The sequence below is a fragment of the Amblyomma americanum genome, chromosome 7 (assembly GCF_052857255.1).
Source record: "Amblyomma americanum isolate KBUSLIRL-KWMA chromosome 7, ASM5285725v1, whole genome shotgun sequence".
Lineage (NCBI taxonomy): Eukaryota > Metazoa > Arthropoda > Arachnida > Ixodida > Ixodidae > Amblyomma > Amblyomma americanum.
Window position 1 is genome coordinate 23,453,422 of NC_135503.1, and position 18,677 is coordinate 23,472,098.

Consider the following 18,677-nt stretch of genomic DNA (forward strand, 5'->3'; position numbering starts at 1 on the left):
TTAAGATGCCTTTAAGTCGAGCGAAGAAATTTCACGTCTGTGCCTTAGCATACAAGCATGCAGGCGCGAGTATGAAATTATGAGTTTTGTTGAACCGGTGTTCTTCGGCGCCTAATCTGACATACAATAAGATTATTCTTTCTCTAAGCCGTCTTTTTTTATGATTCTGCCTTAGGCGATTCTATCGAATGTTTTACTGCTTTTGGAGTTTTTCTCTTCACTATTGATTTGGCGAATTGGCTTCGATTTAAATTTAAAACATTAGCTAGCTTTTAAAAATTGCATTCAACCAAATTGTTATTTCTAATATGCGCAGAGCTAATGGCCATTCTTTAGCGTCTGGTAAAGTAAGCAGCGGTGGCGTAGAGGTAGAACATCCGCCTCGCGTGCAAGAGGACCGGGGTGTAAATCCTGGTGCCGCGCAATTCTCCACCGGGTTAAAAAAAAAAAATCCGCGTGTCGATGGAATTGCATACTCAGGCCTGGAGTGCGGCCTGATCTCGGTGACCAGAACCGATAACGCACTCTCTCACCAGAGCAGGATTTGGCCACCCTGGTGTAGTACTTGGCCACAACCTTCTATGATCAAACCAATGATAAGTGTAACGTTAAGAGATCGGAAGCGGGCAGAGTGGGTGAGGGAACAAACACGGGCTAATGACATCCTAGTCGAAATCAAGAGAAAGAAATGGGCTTGGGCAGGGCATGTAATGCGAAGGCAAGATAACCGCTGGTCCTTAAGGGTGACGGAGTGGATTCCAAGAGAAAGTAAGCGTAGCAGGGGGCTGCAGAAGGTTAGGTGGGCGGATGAGATTAAGAAGTTTGCAGGCAAAGGGTAGATGCAGCTGGCAAAGGATAGGGTTACTTGGAGAGACATGGGAGAGGCCTTTGCCCTGCAGTGGGTGCAGTAAGGCTGATGATGATGATGATGATGAAAGCAATCATAATAGGAGGTGCTTCCTCAGGTTATTTGACAGTGAGGCTAAAGAAATCTATCGTGCCCCAATCGCAATTTTACTTCTGCTTATTACTTTATACTCGCTGTAAAACGGAAGTTCGTGCTGTACAAGGCTGAGTTATGCACGCATGATTGAAAGCCCGAACAAGCGGTCTTTGAAAGGTATGACATTTCAGTGATTGTGACGTCTAACCGGGGCTGTTAACGAATATGCGACTGTAACTGGTGTGTGCGGGCGGATAGCTGTTCCCTAATTGTGAACAGATTCCTCTGGAAGTTTTATTTCGCTTCTTGCTGTCTCTGTGGCTATTCTCTTAGATTTTCCTTCTGAAAATCTTTACAAGCTGCGTTAGAGCCCCGCGATGCGGCCGCGCTTTAAGCGGAGCAAATGAAAAAAGTCTCTATATAAAGGATCGCACGAGAACTTTGCTGTGTTGTATTCATAAGTATGATGGTGCCTTTCAGCGTGACATCGCTATAGGGGCCAGTTCAGTGGAGAAACCGCCGTAGTTGGCGTGTTTAGAAAATCGGGGTTGGTCGAGGGGGTCATGACGTCACAACCAGATTACATCACGTGGGTATTTAAAACGCCCCGAAACGATTATACAGTGCAAGAGTGATGACGTCACTACACAATATTTTATTGGTATACATGGTTGTGACGTCACTTCACTACCATGGCATTGTGCCTCTGAAGAAACAAAAGGCAATTGCGCTGAAAGGAAAAAAACGGTTGAGCAGGGATTCGAACCGATCTCCTTTGAGCCGAGAGCGCTACCTCTCGACCACTCGAGATTCCAGTTTGTTTATTGCCTTCAAAGGCATGGAAATGCAATGCGATACAAGTCACGTGGTTATTTACAAAACTTCAGCACTCTTAGCTGGGAGCGACCATTACAACTTTTTCAGTTGTGTTAAGATATGGAAACAGCAACACAATTTCATCACCGCAGTCTCTGTCTTTCTTTACATTATACATACTTGTACATTCTTTTGACTTGGGTAATGTAAGGCCAGTTAGAAATAAAATTAATTTAAAGAGAACAAAATAACGCAATATGAAATAAATGAATAAAAAACAGTGTCCGTGTCTGCGATGTGATATGCAAAGATGACCCCAGGCGACCAAAGGGACCCATTGACGCTGTCGCGTCATACCCTTAAGGTGAAGCGTAAGTGCCTCCTGAATTTTTTTCAACAGGTGAGAGTGCAGCACAGCCACTTCGTCTCGGGGATCCTCGAGGTATAGTTAAAGAACTTGTTTCACCAGCGCACCTTCAGAACTACGGCTTGTTATAACGCTGCACCTCCAAACGAAAGGAATGCGTCCGCTGATGTATTTGACCCTGCCGAAGTTGATGATCCCCGTGATGATTCCCATGCACACGTGGGTTAACGGGGATTCACTCGTGTGTGGAAGAGTGCACTACCCATGTCACGCTTAAAAAGTAAACAATTAATGTTCCGTAAGCTCCTGATCATGCCAGTTGCGTAACGCCTTACAGAATTCGCGTTTAAAATTCCCGCACTCTTAAGCGGTCCGGAACTAAGTAATTAAGAGGCTGTCTGGCCATCCACAACAATCATGTGAATTATTGAGCGCTGCTGAAAACACATTTATAGTATAAAAGCACACATAGGCGGGAACCACTGATGATTGATCTCCCAGATTATAGGTAGTACCTCCGTCTGCAAGCCTAAAGAAGGTGATTACAGGCAACATTTGAAAATTGGGGTTAGTGATTGGTAGTACTTAAGAACTCGGAAAAAAACCGCTGCTCATGCCGGTAACCATATATTCAGAGGAAGTGTGCGGCGCGGAAGTCATTCGTGCAGAGAATAGCGCCACGCCATTTTTATTCGGATGTAGTAAGCAGTACCATTTCGGTGCTTCAGTCAAAGCTGCTACAATGCTCTAAGAAATCATGCCACTGCATGTTCTGTGTAGAGAGAATACACGTTCAAATTAGCACGCGTGCGTCCTATGGTTCCCAGCTGAAGGATGAATGGCTGCGGCTGCGTAGAACAAATCGAAGCTCTTTGACGACACTGCTAGCACTTTGATCAAACAGCCGGAGTGACTCAAGTTCCACGAAGAAACATCGTTCGAGCTTTTAAGCGTTTGTTGCCACCACGCTATTTTACTATTCCTGCTGATAGTGGATTTCTTTAATTTTTTTTTTCTGCAGCGGCGACTGCTCTCTGCTGTAGCATGGCACCGTGAAAGACGAACGCAGGCGGCAGCCTCCATCGTCCAAGAAGGCGTACTATTTCTCGTCAGACGTGAGTTTCATGTATACTGACGTAAAACAAAGAAACAACCGTTGCTAATACAAAAACACGAAAAGTTGAGGTTTCAAGTATGAAACCGCAGAGTCTAGGTGGAACGTTGCGAGGGGCGAGAGGGATGAAGTGATTATACGAATCGTAGACACAGCTCTTGCGTGAGCGCACACGAGTATACGCCAAGGCATGCAACGTATAATTTGTGGAGTCCATTTCCTTAAAAACCCTTCACTGCTTCAGATGGAATCTTTCCTGTTTCGCTTTGAAACGGCTCCAAAAATGGCGCAGCCGCCATTACGAGCAACACATTAATTTTAGTTGCTAGGATACCGCAGCGTAATACTCTTGTGCCCAACAACAGCATCGCTTTTCTTGTCTTCTGCTCTTCCCTTGTGCGCCCGTGCTTGTTTCGCCTTAGGTAATCCGAGGCGACTGCGTGCTTCTATAAGCGGAGGTTCGAGGGAGGAGGAGGCCAGAACCGTCTTCATAGCGGCAGGGTTTCTTTTTTCTAGCGCAATTCAAGCACGTGCTTTTATTGGTGTTCGACAAAGGAAAAAAAAGTACTCTGCTTTAAATATTGCCGTCGAGCACAAGTGAATACCGTATGAAAACTACTCAGCTGTCCGATGACAATGGTAGTTGTTTTTTTTTAAGCGAAATTTATTGCCCCAGGGCATCAATGATGGGTGAACGTGCGATGAATGATGTAGTAGAGATTAAATGAATGGAAAAAGGCTAGCAGATTTGATGAAGTTCAGTAGAGAACGATGGTACGGTCCCTGCGTCCAGGCAATGTATGAAGCAGGGTTGCTTGGTGAAATACCTGCTACCATCAGGTGCCGGATCCTTGTAGGCTTGAGAGCTGGGCAGTCCCACAGTAAGTGATGTACGTCGGCGTCAATGCCGTCGTGTTTACATATCGGACACCCTGGCCGAGAAAACAAATCTCGGTACTGAGGCCACTTCCGAGTGACGGCAGGTGTGAGGGCAACCCCGACCCGGATCCTCCTAAGCGCAACCTCCTCTGCACGGGTAAGACCGCGGCGGAGGGTTACCGCACACGGAGGGATGAGAGCACGTGTGCGGCGCCGGAGGAGTTCCTTTCTTGATGAAAGGAGGGTAAAGTTGTCCAAATGAAGGAGCCGAGGCAGTGATGAGTGTGGATTCGCAAGGCGTGTCGCTAAATCTGCCTGGCATTGATAATTCAGCAGATCCCGAGGGTGTTTTACACTAATGAACGGACGTTTGGGGCCTGCATCTTTTTTTTTTTGGAAAAGAACATGTTCACAGTATAGCATATGACGGCTGAAGCGGATTTCATTTGAAAAAAAAAATGCAGTAAAACATTCTTCTCTACTCATTTGTTGAAGGAGCACGCCAATTTTGGACAGGATTAGATCAAGGCACGCTACTGAGATTCCTGAGATATCGAGCTCAATTTCCGGGTACAGTGCTCGAAAAGCGACTGTCATTTTACATCCAAGGTAGCGCAGCATTCGTGGAGGCTTGAAGCTGTGTACGGACTGTGAGGGGCGTTACGCGCCTTACGTCTCAAAAGTTATCTGTCTGGTCCTGGACACCGCTGAATCCCAAGGGATCCCAGCCTGCTGAAAGGGGGGGAAGATGACGGCGGTGAGGACTCAAGTCTTCATCGCCCTCTGATTCCTTGACGGGTGCCAATAGAGTTATTTCATCATCATCGTGCAGGTTTCTCTATTTTGAGCATACATTATGTCTAGATGGCGAGTCGAAACGGGCTCTGTTGTATCACGAATAATTTTTTGTGGGACCAATAATTCGCTGTGTAGCCTCCTGTAGTGGCAGTTACTCTTTTTCAGCATGTTGAAGGAGCCCGAAGCTCACCTCCTTTGCATCTATGTTAAAAGTAATGTTATCTAGGTTGCCTACCTCAAATCTTTGTTTTTGAATTGGTAGAAGTATCGTCGCACATAAGCTACCTTACTGGAGAGTGGCGCAAAACGTGACATTTTTTTAAAGAGCGTTAGCTCTTACTACTTACGTTTGCTCGTTTCGCGTCCATTTCTCCGTCCGCTCTCAGATTTCAAGATGGCGGCTAAATCACGTGACCATAGCCGTAACGCCGGCACGGCGGCCAAATAGAACCTTATTGTGTGTGTTAATGAGATGTCCTTTCGCGCGCTTATCTTCGTTCATGAAATAAAACTGATGCGCCAACGCTAGTGCTAGCTTCCACAGCGGCGAAAAATTTCAGCGACGTAAACGTAGAACCGGTTAAGATGACAGAGAAAATATATTTAGTGCCTTCACCTTGTTCAAACTCTTTAAAATATACTGCATAACACTGAAGTTACGCTGCCGCCTATTTTGTAATAAACAATAACGGGAAAGAATTATAGCAGAAAAGGAAACAAAGTGAGACAAGAAAAAAAGTAACCAAAAGAAAGCAAAACAAAAGGAACCGAAAGCTTGCTTGGAATTGTTTTTTTTATTGTCCTGGTGGCGCGGTGCGAGTTTGATTTGATTTGACGGACCCTCACACTACTCTGAGGAAGGGTGCAGGTGGTCTGTTGAAAGCTATGCGAGATTTATCTACAGTCCTTGCAAAGTAGTTTTGTGCTTGGCGCACGCATAATAGCGTAGTACTCACGCATCTCTCCACGCTGTAGACGCACACAAAAAATTATCCTTGACAGCATTGAACTTGAGCTTGAAAACCAATGGCTCGTTTTCATTCTTAAATACGTCTACCAAAACAAAAGCAACATGAAAGAAGAACTTGGGTAACCGAGGATCCTCAAGACTTGCTTAATAATGCAATCGGGAGATGCTTTAAGAAAAAAAATTGACCTTGCCAAGAGGCTTTCTCTGTTCATTTTTTATTCGCAATGTTGTTTCGTGGTTAAACAGCGAAAAAAAAAAACCCTACTAATTCATGGCTAAGTTGCTGATTAGGATACTTCTGGGGATGATGTGCCGAACAGCACTGCAGGCGCAAGTAGTATGATAAACATGAGCTTGCGCCGCTCGAAAAAACACCCTCTTTAGGTGCTACAGATCTTCAATACTTGAGTCATTATTGTTTTTTCCAGGACGCTGTGGCGTAACTACTAGACAAGCATTGATTATGTTGAATTATACTAACTAAACTTAGGCGTCGGACAGGGAAGAAATAGCATTTTAGGCATTTTTTCAAATGTCATTTTTTTTACATATTTTCCATGCGCCAGGCTAAACCAGTTTTGTGACTCATCAATTTCATGTACAGGAAACAAGAAAAGTTTCTGGAACACAGAAATTATGACAAACATTAGGTAATTAGCAGTAGAAACATTGCAGGTGCAAATTGAAAAGGTTACCACGGCGTTTTCTTTCCTTCCATCCTTCGTCTGCTGACATTCTTGGAAGCAGGGACTTTGTCTTCGCTGACTGCTCGAATTAATTAGATCGGCCAGCCTTTTTTCATTCATTTAACGATTCTTTTCTTTCACCCATTGTTACACATCCCCTTCATGTCTTTGGATATAGCGTATATAAAAAAAGAAGCTCACAAAATACGGACCCTGGTGGTCAGAAAAAGAAAAAGAAGCAGGAGATCAAGAGAACGATGACGAAAAAAGATCCGTGATATTTGATAAACTGTTTTTGTAGAAATAGTATGCCCGGAAACAACGTTTGTTGCTTTTGTCCTTGTACTCAATGCTGAGAATCAGTTATACGTCTAATAGTCGCATGATTGTTTCATAAATGCTAAGTATTTAGAACTAGTTTGCGGAATAGTCAAAGGACGTCCTGTTGTTTCTCGAACAGCTCGTGTTTGACCTAAGAAAAAAAAGGGGCGGATTGAACCACTGTTGTAGCACGGGCCTACCGCGGCGGCTGCGTTTTTATGGAGGAAAAACGCTAAGGCACCCGCGTGCTGTGCAATGTCAGTGCACGTTAAAGATCCCCAGGTGGTCGAAATTATTCCGGAGCCCTCCACTACGGTACCTCTCTATTTCTTCTTTCACTCCCTCTATTCCTTCCCTTACGGCGCAGTTCAGGTGTCCAAAGATATATGAGACAGATACTGCGCCATTTCCTTTCCCCAAAAAAAAAAACAATTATTATTATTATTGTAGCACGGGCGGGCGAGGCATCTTTCCAGGTTTCGTGCCCAATTCCTATATATATATATATATATATATATATATATATATATATATATATATATATATATATATATATATATATATATATATATATATATATATATATATATATATATATATATATATATATATATATATATATAACCAGACTAAGCAAACAACATCAAAAGCGTCAGTCGACAGAACAAGATAGTTTGGACACCGAAACCTGTTTATTAATTCATCCGCCCGCCGCGTCTTAAGAGGACCCACTAGGGCAACTATGCACGCAAGCGGATCAGAGAGAAGTGAATGGGGGATTTGAAAGAAAGTTTAGGCCATCGGAAAAAGCGGAATTGTTGGCGGGGGGGGGGGGGGGGGGGGGGGTGATCGCGTGCCTGAAATATTGCTTATAATTGATCGCTCGTCGTGCATTCTTTATTTCTGTCTAACGTCCCTTGGCCGTCGGATTGTGGGCCTTTGCTTTGGAATGTCTGGCCACTTTCGTTTTCAATGTTTTCCTCTCTCCTTCTTCTCGTTTTTCAATTGGCTACTGAAATTTATCTTTAATTTTTTCAGCTAGTCCCGTGATATAGATGGTGTGTAAGTAGAGCACAGCGCGAGTATTTTATTTATAATACGCGCGGGCAGAAAAAGCGCCCCAACATTGGCAAACTGAATTGCATCAGGAAATAGCCTGGCTATAGGCTTTGTCAGCGAAAGGAAAAGGCGTCTGAATGAAAGGGTGGAATGCACGCTATCGGTATGTCTTACTAGAACTATGCGTGTAGTTGGGAGAAAGGCTTGCTTTTCTTGCCACGTGCGCCACACGCACATTGGCAGAAAAATAAATATGAAGGGGGGGCAGAAAACCACCGGAAGCGTGCTTCAATCCAATATAATACTTCCTCTTTATATCCAGTTCTCAGTGTCAACGCTGAACCCTGGATGAATAGAGGAACCAGTTTGAGATTCCGCGTCGTTTGTGACAGTCTTAGCTATGGTGAGACGCGATCACGCTTTTGTTCGAAAAAAAAAAGAGAAGTGATGCAGACACAAGAGCGGAGACAGACCGGAAATCGAGTTAGAGACCTATTTTCACTGGTCGGCAAAGCTGGCTTGCTTTTCCTGTTCTTAAATATATAGTTAAATTGAATTAGTTGCTGTCCGAGTGGGCGCGTTTCTATTATAGCAAAGAGCATTGTGCAAATCAAGCAAATGGCAGGATACCTCCGTGCAGCCTGCCTATAGACTGGGCTGGGCGGAGCAGTCATCTCTGTCGGAAGTAAAATGAGTCGAATGCACGACATCTTTTGGCACACATTCATTTTTGATCGGCTATGCGCTAAATAGACGTTGCACGAAGAAAAGGGGGTAGAGACGACAGGATAGAAGCGCAACTTTCAGCTTTAGACTTTCAACTTTCAAAAGCTGAAAGTTGCTCTTCTATCCTTCTATCCGGTCGTCTCTATTCCTTTTTTCCTGTTAACGTCTACTTAGAGCACAGCCTATCAAAAATGATTATGTACCAACTAGCCTGTCAGAAAGCCTTACTTTGGCACAAAGCTTTCCCTAGCCTCTACATAGTACCGTGTCGGTACTGCGTAATCGCGAGAATGCCGCGCTTGCTGAGCAAGGTCAGCTCAAGACGAGGACGCCACCTTGGACGCCGTGTTAGGCGCATAAATACTCGACGTTGACAAATTTCGAGGAAAGTTTAAAAATGTTCCACCATAAGGCTGACGAAAAAAAAAACGGATCGGAAACTGAAGTAGAGAGAGAGGGAGAGAGAGAGAGAGACTCTTTAATGAAGAAACAGAGAATTTAGCCGGCGTTTCAATATCGCTGGCATGCTACTCTGCGTAGGGAGGGGAATTTGGGAGATAAAGACTGAAGGAGAGCAGCGTGGAAGAGGTGGAAAAAAATGAAGATAAAATGCAGCCATGAAATGGGTACTAAGGATGCAGTGGCGAGTATTGATGTAACCTATGGAATGATGGAGTGCATAGTCCGACGAATGGGCTGACGAAGTTCACTGCAAGAAGAATGCATGAAGGTAACCTGCAAGTGAATTTAGAGCTTTTCGAGATGTCCAATGTCTTTTAAATATGTAAAAAGAAAGTTCATTGCAAGTCTCTGTTGCCTGAAGCAGGCTAAGGTAGCGTCGCTTTACAACACACTGATTGGCGCTACTTGTCCAGAAGCAGCCCGTATCGTGTCGAATCGTCCGGCCATTTCGCGCCATCATTCTAATTGAACGATTTAAATAGGAGCGGTAAGGAAAGAGTTAAGGGTCATTAAGTGACGCGTTACATTTGCTCTCAGTTAACTTTTTTATTCATTTAAGTCCCTTGTTTTTGAGCCCCCACTTTACGATGGCTAGTGTCGTGCTCACTCTTAGATTGAATGGTTGCTAAGCTTACGGTAGCCCGCTTGTGTAAACCATAACCTAATCAGCGCCCTTTATAACTTTCCAGAATGAACTTTGTAAAGAGCTGCCCAGGAATTGTAATTTTCTTTCTTTTTTCTTATTTTTCGTCCCTTATACAAATGAGATTGTATAAAGTACGATGGACGCAGATGTGCCTTCAGAAAGAGTTCATTGACTTTCAGGGACTGCCTAATTTGTTTCGCGTTATGGTGACCCTTAAAATGACTTAAAATTTAAGAACCCAATATTGTGACAAATGTCGTATGATTAGTGCACCAGTTTGGCATAAAGATGTGCTAAAGGCAAGGAGAGGAGAAGGAGAAAGTCAGCGAAAGAGCTGCTTTGGTTTACTAATGAGTAGGCATTAGAAGCCCCATCATGAAGAAAAAGCGTGCGGCGTCCAGCGGCGTAATGTTTTCTACACCACATGCACCTTCCACGGTTGGTAAGCGGCAAAGTAGAAAGACGAAACCTCCCTCTCCACTTATAGGAAAGAAAGGGGAGAGGCCGGATGGTGGCTACCACGGGAAGAACCTCAAAATGAAAGTGATTAGGAATGACTGAGCAGAAATGAAAATGACTAAGAATGTTTCAGCATAAAAATCCTAGTACCTGCTACAGTTGGGTAGTGACAAAGTGGAGAGAGGAAAATTCCCCTTTCCACTTATAGGGAACAGGAGGGGTCGAAAGGTGGCTGACACGGGAAGAACCCAGAGGGTGGCTGTCGTGGACGGAGGATGTTCTAATGCGGGCGTAGGTATGTGCGACCTGGGGGTGGTTGCCATGGAAACAACCCTGCAGGTGGCTACCATTTAAAGTGGAGGGTCAATCAGTCAATACGAATCAGCGCTCACTGATTACAGCTCTGATCCGGCAACCGTAGCTCTTCAAGCAAGAGAAGAGCTAATGCTAATGCAATGTCATCGCAAATGGCCCTCATAAAAAACAAAAACAAGAAACCTGTCTAGCAACCGCACGTTGTTAGATAAAAAAAATCAATACCAGGGAAAATTATTTCTCAGCCTCATTTTGCAGCCTGAAGTACCGGCAATTAGTTCACGAGCCCTTTCCACGCATTACCATTGTGCCGCCACCTCGATTTATAGTTTGCTTTTCACCGCTTTCGAAACGCTTTCTACAGGCTTCTAAAAGGTTGCTGTTTGAATAAGGCAGACGCTGTAGCTAATTAATGAAAAAATAAACAGTTTGCACAGAGTCAATTTTCAAGGCGACAGAAAAAAAAAGCAGTTTGTGCTCACACTCGGAGAGAAAAACGCAGGCGAAAACTATTTATGCCATCGTCTGCAGCGCAGAGAGCGAAAGGAATAAAAAAAACGTGACAGAAAATGTGTTACTGCGCATGGTAAAGAAAGGCGTGAGATTAAACAAAGTGATGGGGAATACGATGAGCAGAAGCATGGTGTTAACGCTGGCAGTGCTGCATCAAAGCCGAATAAGGTGGTCTGGATGCAGCCAAATTATACTCTCTGGCTCGTAGCAAGAATGTTCGTGAAGGCGCAATCTGTGGGCAAATCAATCATCATTTCTGCTAGCAGGCGCGCCCCCGAGGAGAAGCTGATCTCGATCTGATCGGCTAGCCTCTACGCGCTCTTCTCCTTAGTAGTGCGAATCTTCAGCATAATCTTATACTTTATTTTAATTTACTCCCCTGGCTCAAAGTAAAAACAGTAATCTGAAAGGAAAATGTGGATAGAAACGAAAAAGCGACAGGATTCCGGAGAAAAAGTTTGACTTTCTGAAAAGAGATTTTCTTATGCCGGAAAAATTACCCATAGATGCTTTTTAATATCTTTCATAAGCTCTACACTATCTCAGATGGTGGCGTTTTATTCCTTTTTTTGTTCTTATTTTCGAAGCGCTTGTCAGGGTCGGTGGCGGTACACTTCACTAAACGTTCTTTTTGTGACCTCGTAGGTTCGCTAAGCTTCCGGAGCACCCGCTGGAAAGTCACCGTGTTTCATCTTCTTTGTTTGCTTTTGCTTTGATGTTTGTCTTTGGTTGTACGCCCTTGCATTTTGGTTTCACACGTTTAGGTTTTTTTTTTCGTACCAGCTCAGAGCTGCTATGCGAAACGCAATGTCTGTCAGACTTCTCCATTGAGCAGGGCATCGCATCCGAAGCCTTGAAGACGAGGACGTTGAGTTAAGCTTGGAAAATCTGATTGTGGCCTGATCGTAGTTGAGAGGCAGTATAGGAGCTGATTAGTATAGTGCGCAAGTCCAGGTCCGTACCAAGGCTCTGACTTAAAGGCCTCCTTATTAATTACAGTATTCCGCATCGTTCCCAGCTCTGAATGTGCAGTGTATCCAACACATCATGGTATCATGATCACAGGGAGGAGCGGATGAACAAAAAGGCACGAAAAAGGCAACACATCGTGATATCATATGTTGCCTTTTTCGTGCTTTTTTGTTCATCCGCTCCTCCCTGTGCATGGTTTCTAGGGAAAGGCTGGTGAGGGGGCTGGAGGGAAAATGTAGAGGTTGTCTACTGCCTGTGAGTCGAAAGAGACGCATATTCCGCTAAGCCTGCTGAGCAGGACGTGCTCAGCCTTATGATCGAGGTAACCCTGGATCGAGTACTTCATGCATGATATCCTTTGTCTAGCATACATGCTTGTGTGCAGTAAGCGGAAATCTTTACTAGCCCCAGTGCGCCTAGGCAGCTAACGAAGCTTTGTCGTGCACCTTTTCAAGTTCGCTTGAACGGTGAGCCGACGTTAGAGCGCGCCGTAATGAGGAGAGCGTGCAGTGATCCTTGCCTCAAGAGTATACACAGACTCTCCACCAGTCTCGTCTTCGTCCTTGATCGAACTTTGAAACTCTAACAAGCTGGCGCAGCTTTTCGACAAGCTTACCGCCGTGTATCTATTGTCGTTAATATTTTACGCAGCCTCAAACTTGCCTTCTATTGTACATAAAGAACTGCGCGGCCAGTTTTGTCGCAGATTTGAGAGTACCTGTATTGTGCTTAATCCTGTTGCTTGAAAGAGGGAGAGAGAGAGAGAATGGAAGGTAGGGAGTGAGAAGAGGAAAATAAGAGTAGAAAAAATCGCCTGACTAAAGTCCTGCTGGCTAGAGTGCACTGTTAAGAGGGTCAGAACATTATGGCGTTCACCAAGCAAAGCCTAACGAGTCTGTTGCTCAGAGTGCAAGGCCCAATTGGTGCGTGAGAGAATGCGGACAGCCGTGCAGCGTTCCGTGCCGAACTGTTGGACATGGTACTTCACACCAGCGATTTTCTTCGAGTACAGGCCAGGAATGTCACAGTCAAGATCATAAATGTTATAAAGTATTTTCAGTTGCTGCTTCTCTTCAGAATCTCTGAGGTAGGACCTTACGGAGCCGATTTAATGGTTATGATTCGTACTTCGTTCTTAAACATCGCCAAAGCTGCATGTAAATGCATTCTTCTTGAGAAACAAGAATGGAAAGGTAAATTTACGCGTGCTCTAAAATTCTCATCGCCAATCAGCGTAGCATTGAGCTTCCAAAGAGCACAACGAGTTTGAAACTTAAGACGGGTGCATTCACCAGCACGCACAGTAAAAACTGAAATCATGCGCATACTCGCTTCTCTTAGACCCTATACACTCAGTGTTGATGTAATGTGTACATATTTTAGCCTGAGCTGACCAAAAACCTTGAGGTTGGCGCTCTTAGGCCTTAGTTTCCCTTGCTGCAAAAAAAAACTCACCACCACCACCACCACCACCACCACCACCACCACCACCACCACCATCATCATCATCATCATCATCATCATCATCAATAAATAAAGTAACCATGTTGTGATCACAGAAAGGCACTGGCTTTATGCAACACGAAATGCGTCGGGTAAGGAGAGAAGAAGATACATAGATCCTGTCCAGACGGGCACGCTAATTTCCTTGGATGCGTGTATAGAAGCAGAACGTCGGCCTAGATAGCTAAGTGCCTAGCAGGCCGGCGTTTTCAGTGATGCTAGATAGCACTGCAGAACTTCTATATCTCCTTCTGCTCGGTCCATAAAGAAAATTGCGGTTACAAACGGAGTTTAGGTTCGTCATAGAAATAATGTGACACTCAGATTAAGGGAGAGCCCCTAGGTTTTTTAAGCACGCAGACCTCTGCTCGGGGAGCAGACAATGAAGTGGCTCTACACCAGAACGCCGTCCTTTCGCCTCTTCATTTTTTTCCTGATTTACGACATTATAATGAAACCACTGTTTCTTTTTTGATGACGGTGATGGAAGTGGATGCGGTTGGACTTCAAACCGGTCGGTCAGCCGCCGCCGCCCAGAGGAAACGTCTTGGCCTTCCGAATGACGCAAGCAGCCAGGCCAGCGTAGTGTATTGGGCCACCAGTGATGACTCTTCGGCTGACGACGGCTTCATCAGAGTCGTAAGCAAGAAGGCCAAACGGAGACTGAGCAAAGGTGAGGACTCGTCGTCGTCGAGTACGTCCACGATCCTTACGGAGTGAGGATCTTCGGCACCTACTGTCCTATTTTGTGCCAGAGACTCCCGCCGACAATCTCAACCACATCAATAGACAAGCCACGTCTGCGTTCCTGGAGGCTCGCGTCCCGGGAGCATTTAAAGATGTGAAGGTGGATCGTTTTAGGAATGTCGTCGCCATTGATGTCATGGACCGGAACACGCTTGAGAGTTTGAGCAACATCAAAACGCTCGACGGCATCAGCGTTCGTTTCCATGTCCTGCTAGGCAGTGCCACTAGAGCAGGCGTCATTTACGACGTCGACGTAGCCATCCGCGACTCTGATCTGCCCATTTTGATTCAACCAGCCACCGACGGCGTAGCCATACTGCAAGCTCAGCGTCTTCGAAGGACAAAGTGCATCGAGTTGACCTTCCGAGAGGACTGTATTCCAACGCACGTGAAGGTTGGGCACTTTCGGCATGTAGTTAGGCTTTTCGTCCCGTAGCCTCTTCAGTGCCGAAAATGATTAAGATAGGACACGTGAGTAGTGTGCAATTTCTCCATCGTGTGCCCACGGTGTACTCAGCCACACAGCAGCGATGCCTGCCGGGCAAGAGTCAAGTGTGCCAACTGCCGCGGCCCTCATAACGCTGCCTCAAACGATTGTCCTCTCCTGAAAATGGACCGAGCGATACTCAAACAAATGGCAAGAGACAATTCCACGCACAGAGCAGCCGCCGCTAAGGTGCGACGACGTCGTCACCGTCGTCACAGGCCTTCCAAAAGTGTAGTGAGCATTGGAAAGGATCGTCCAAGAATTTGCACAGCTTCTCCTCCCCCTCCGCATACTACTTTAAGGAACGGGAGCCATAAGACTGGCGAGGCAGGGACGGTTGTCGCAGACTTGCCTTGGCCATCTCTGCCTAAGCTGCACACACCCGAAGTGACCAGGTAGGTATTGCGCACCCACAGTCCTGAGCCTATTCCTTACCAAACACAAGGCCCAACTCCGATCCAAGACCGGGACCGGGAAGTGACTTGGCCATTGCTCCCAAAGCACTCCACACCCTCAATGATAGAACAGTCACCGCTAACCCAGTGTGTTGAGCCTACCGCTGGTCGGCTAGTAGGTCAGGAACCGGCCCAAGTCGCAGACGAGCAAGTGATTGTAATGCTGAAGCCAATCGTGAATGCCATGCGTGTGCTGCTTTCTAGCTTGCACATGCCAGCAGCACAGAATGCACTGCAGATGCTGGATATGTTTAATTCAGTGCTTACAACTGTCCAATAGCGGACACAACGCATCCTCGAGCTTCATAGTTCCGAGAAGAGGTCGGAATGTGTTACGTTGTCATTAACGTTATCAGAAGCAACGGCAAGCAACCTTTCTGCACATTAGATCGTCTACGCTACCTGTATGCCTCGTATCAGTAATAGACGACCATAGATCTGTTCTACTCAAGTTGCAGTGCTCGGCAGCCCTCAAGGTGTGCAGGCTACTGCTGCGGCGGCCTGTGACTTTCAGTGCGCTTGTCATTGTTTGTCGTGCTAGATACAGACCACATTTCTCTACTTCTTATTCTTTTGCGCCCCCCCCCCCCTCATCATACCTCTCCCCCAGTGCAGGATAGCCAACTGGAGCATTCTTCTGGATAACCTCCCTGCCTTTCCTCTTCCACTTTTGTCCCCCCCCCCCTCTCTCTCTTTCTGCCCCCTGCCCGATCAACGAAGGCGTAAACGTTGACGAACCGCCACGACTCGCCATACATCCGAAAGTTGCAATATATGAACCACCCATTGTATCTACTACGTACACAAGGTCAGAATAGGGTGTGCTCTTTTTCAGGAAGAGTAGACGATGTAGTAAAGTTTCCGGGTATGCTGCCGGCTTTTGCCTTAAGTAGCGAATGAATGCCTAAAAAGTACAACAGCCCTGATTAGTTCAGTAAGCGTTGGCTTCCGTATATTGATTATTCTTTCTTGTAACCGATTGTAACTTGTACTAAAAGCCAGCAAGCTATGGCGGGTACCTGAATGATACTGACCTTTATTAGTTAAAACCGAAGTTAAAACTGAAATGAAAACTGAGTGGTGCGTTCGTATACTGTTTTTGTTTCTGATCAAGCCAAAAGCTACGACTCTTACTTGTAATACTGCCGTTCAGCGCAGAATCAGGTACAGTTCATTCTTCCTCGCCTGTGGGCGCTGCCCACCTTCGTCCTTGGAGCATCTTTCTCTTTCATACGTGTTCTTTTCGCAGAAACCACTCATCAGCAATTTTCTTCCCACATCAGCCACTGTCGTTCGTTTGCACTCGTCAACAAAGCAGTTATCCAGGCTGACCGAAAACACCTCTGTTACACGATTCACCGTCTCATGTCTTTTTATCCTGACAATAAGGTTTTCTTGTGGATATCCGTGGAAACTCAAGGCTTGTGCAGCAAATTACACGCCGCCTCGTTGGTGCTTGCTCAGTGCTTGAGAAAATGTCTCCAGCAGACTAGCTCTGGCTGCACCTGTTACCGATCGTCGCTGTCGTGGCACCGGGGTAGTGCGCGTATCCTCCCTGAAGCCCTTTGCTTGCCGCTCTTCCGGCGACCTGCGAATCGCGACCAGGATGTTCGCATCCGTCCGCGGGGAAAACTAGTGTACGCTCTATGCATGGAATTCACAAGTAAGTATTCATCATCACCTCTGTACACAAATGACGTCAAAGGTGAATGTATCACGACAGTTTGTGCTCGCTAGTTAAGAAAAGGAACGTTAGGAGACAGGGGAAACGCAGAAAGACAGTGTTAAGCGGAAGCGTCTCGTTAAAGCACGTGGTCATGCTTTGATGAATGGCTTTTTCGGGAAGTAGAATGCTTTCCTCGAACCACTACCGCGAAAGAAACCGCGCCGCGACTGCTGCAACGAAGACCCTACCTTACCTGCCTGCAGGGCTCGATGGCCCAGCCTGTTGACGACTCAGGAACCGAACACCCTTCCTTCCCGTCGCCATAAATCATCGCACTTCGCGACAGCAAGCGAGCTGGCCGGGGGGACTCAGGGGCAGCGTTATGCGAACACGTCTGCCCTGTTGTCCGCTCGGCGCCGATACAAGACATGGTTAGCCGTCGATAAAACGATCAATCAGAGCTCTGTCCCATGTCTTGGGAGTTACTGACTTCCTGTACGGATTTCGTGGCAGAGAACAGAATAAAATAACGTATGGGATGGCCTGAAATAAACACGCCGGCGTGAGGAAGCAGTTTAACAGGAACGCACCAGTGCAGGCGGAGAAAATGGTGAACAGAGAGATGAAAAAATTTCTATAAATAGACGTGAAGTGTAACCTACATGACCGGTGAGTGCTTTCTTGTAGTAACAACCTTGTTTTATTTTTATTAAGCTTATGTGCAGAATTTTTCGCAGAAGGACGAGCAGGGGTGCCGCGTTCCGCAGTTTGTTCAAATGATCTATCCGGAAATCATCAGAATGTAACAACACCAATGCTTGCCCATTGTTAGTGTTGGCTGTTTTCATATGAAAGCCTTGGAAACACGCACGCAAGCTATCTTGTTGCGTGGAGTTCTGTTTAAGTCTGGCGCTTGGGCTTGTTTAATAAAGAATCAAGGGAGACAGAGACGACTCCCTATGGTTCTTCGGCCTGTGGAATGAATTAGGAAGGAAAGCATTAGAAGCGAAGCGATAAACTGAAGAGAAGAGCCGCAAATATGTGACAATTTCTACGTTTTTTTTTCTCCATTTTCTTTTCTGCTCTGCTTTTAAAGAATCTTTGTTATCTTTGCTTTTTCTTCTCATTAAATTAAACCCATTATGCTTAGTGGCATGGGCCAGAACCTTTTTGTTTTCCAGTCTTTTTTTTTTTTACCAAATGCACTTTATTATGAGGCGCAACAATGGCCTGCATATGCTAATTGCTCCTTTTGGATTAAAAGTTGGCTTTGTTACAACATTACCATAAGTGCAAAAAAGCACGCTTTACAGTCAAACATTATCACTTCGTCGTTCACGCTATGAGCTGCCAGCGCGCCTGCATTGTGGAAAAGAGCCGTTTCAGAGAGGTTACTTACGAAAGAATAAAAATTCAACTAGAATAAAAACAAAAATAAAGTGTTTAGAATGGGCAGCGAGATCATAGATGACCAGCAGCAATGTAGCGTGTGCGCTTACAGCACTGTTCTTCGAAATACAGGTTTGCCCTCTTTCCACTGCTGCCCAAGGAGAGCTTCACAAGGTTCACTTTTTGTGACAGCAGCTATTTTCTTACCCCAGGTTGCTGCGACCATTTCACGCCACTGCTTATGTGACCATTCGGCGCTGCACTCAATTTTAGTTCTTTTCAAATCTTTAACAAGGTCTTTGGCTTAATTAGTACCTAAGGAGAAACAACAAAACGAAAGCACATTATCCGCTTCCCTAATGAACGCTCGAAGTCGCGAGAAGA

General features: G+C 45.5%; 1 protein-coding gene across 1 annotated transcript in view; it reads right to left on the reverse strand.

Annotated features, from left to right (window-relative positions):
- The window catches only part of LOC144097618 (CAAX prenyl protease 1 homolog), an 89,061-nt gene extending 73,788 nt beyond the window's left edge, over window positions 1–15,273 (reverse strand). The window contains exon 1 of the mRNA XM_077630277.1: window positions 15,219–15,273. Coding sequence (XP_077486403.1) covers window positions 15,219–15,273 — 55 coding nt within the window. The remainder of the gene's footprint in view (window positions 1–15,218) is intronic.
- Window positions 15,274–18,677: the final 3,404 nt, after the last annotated feature.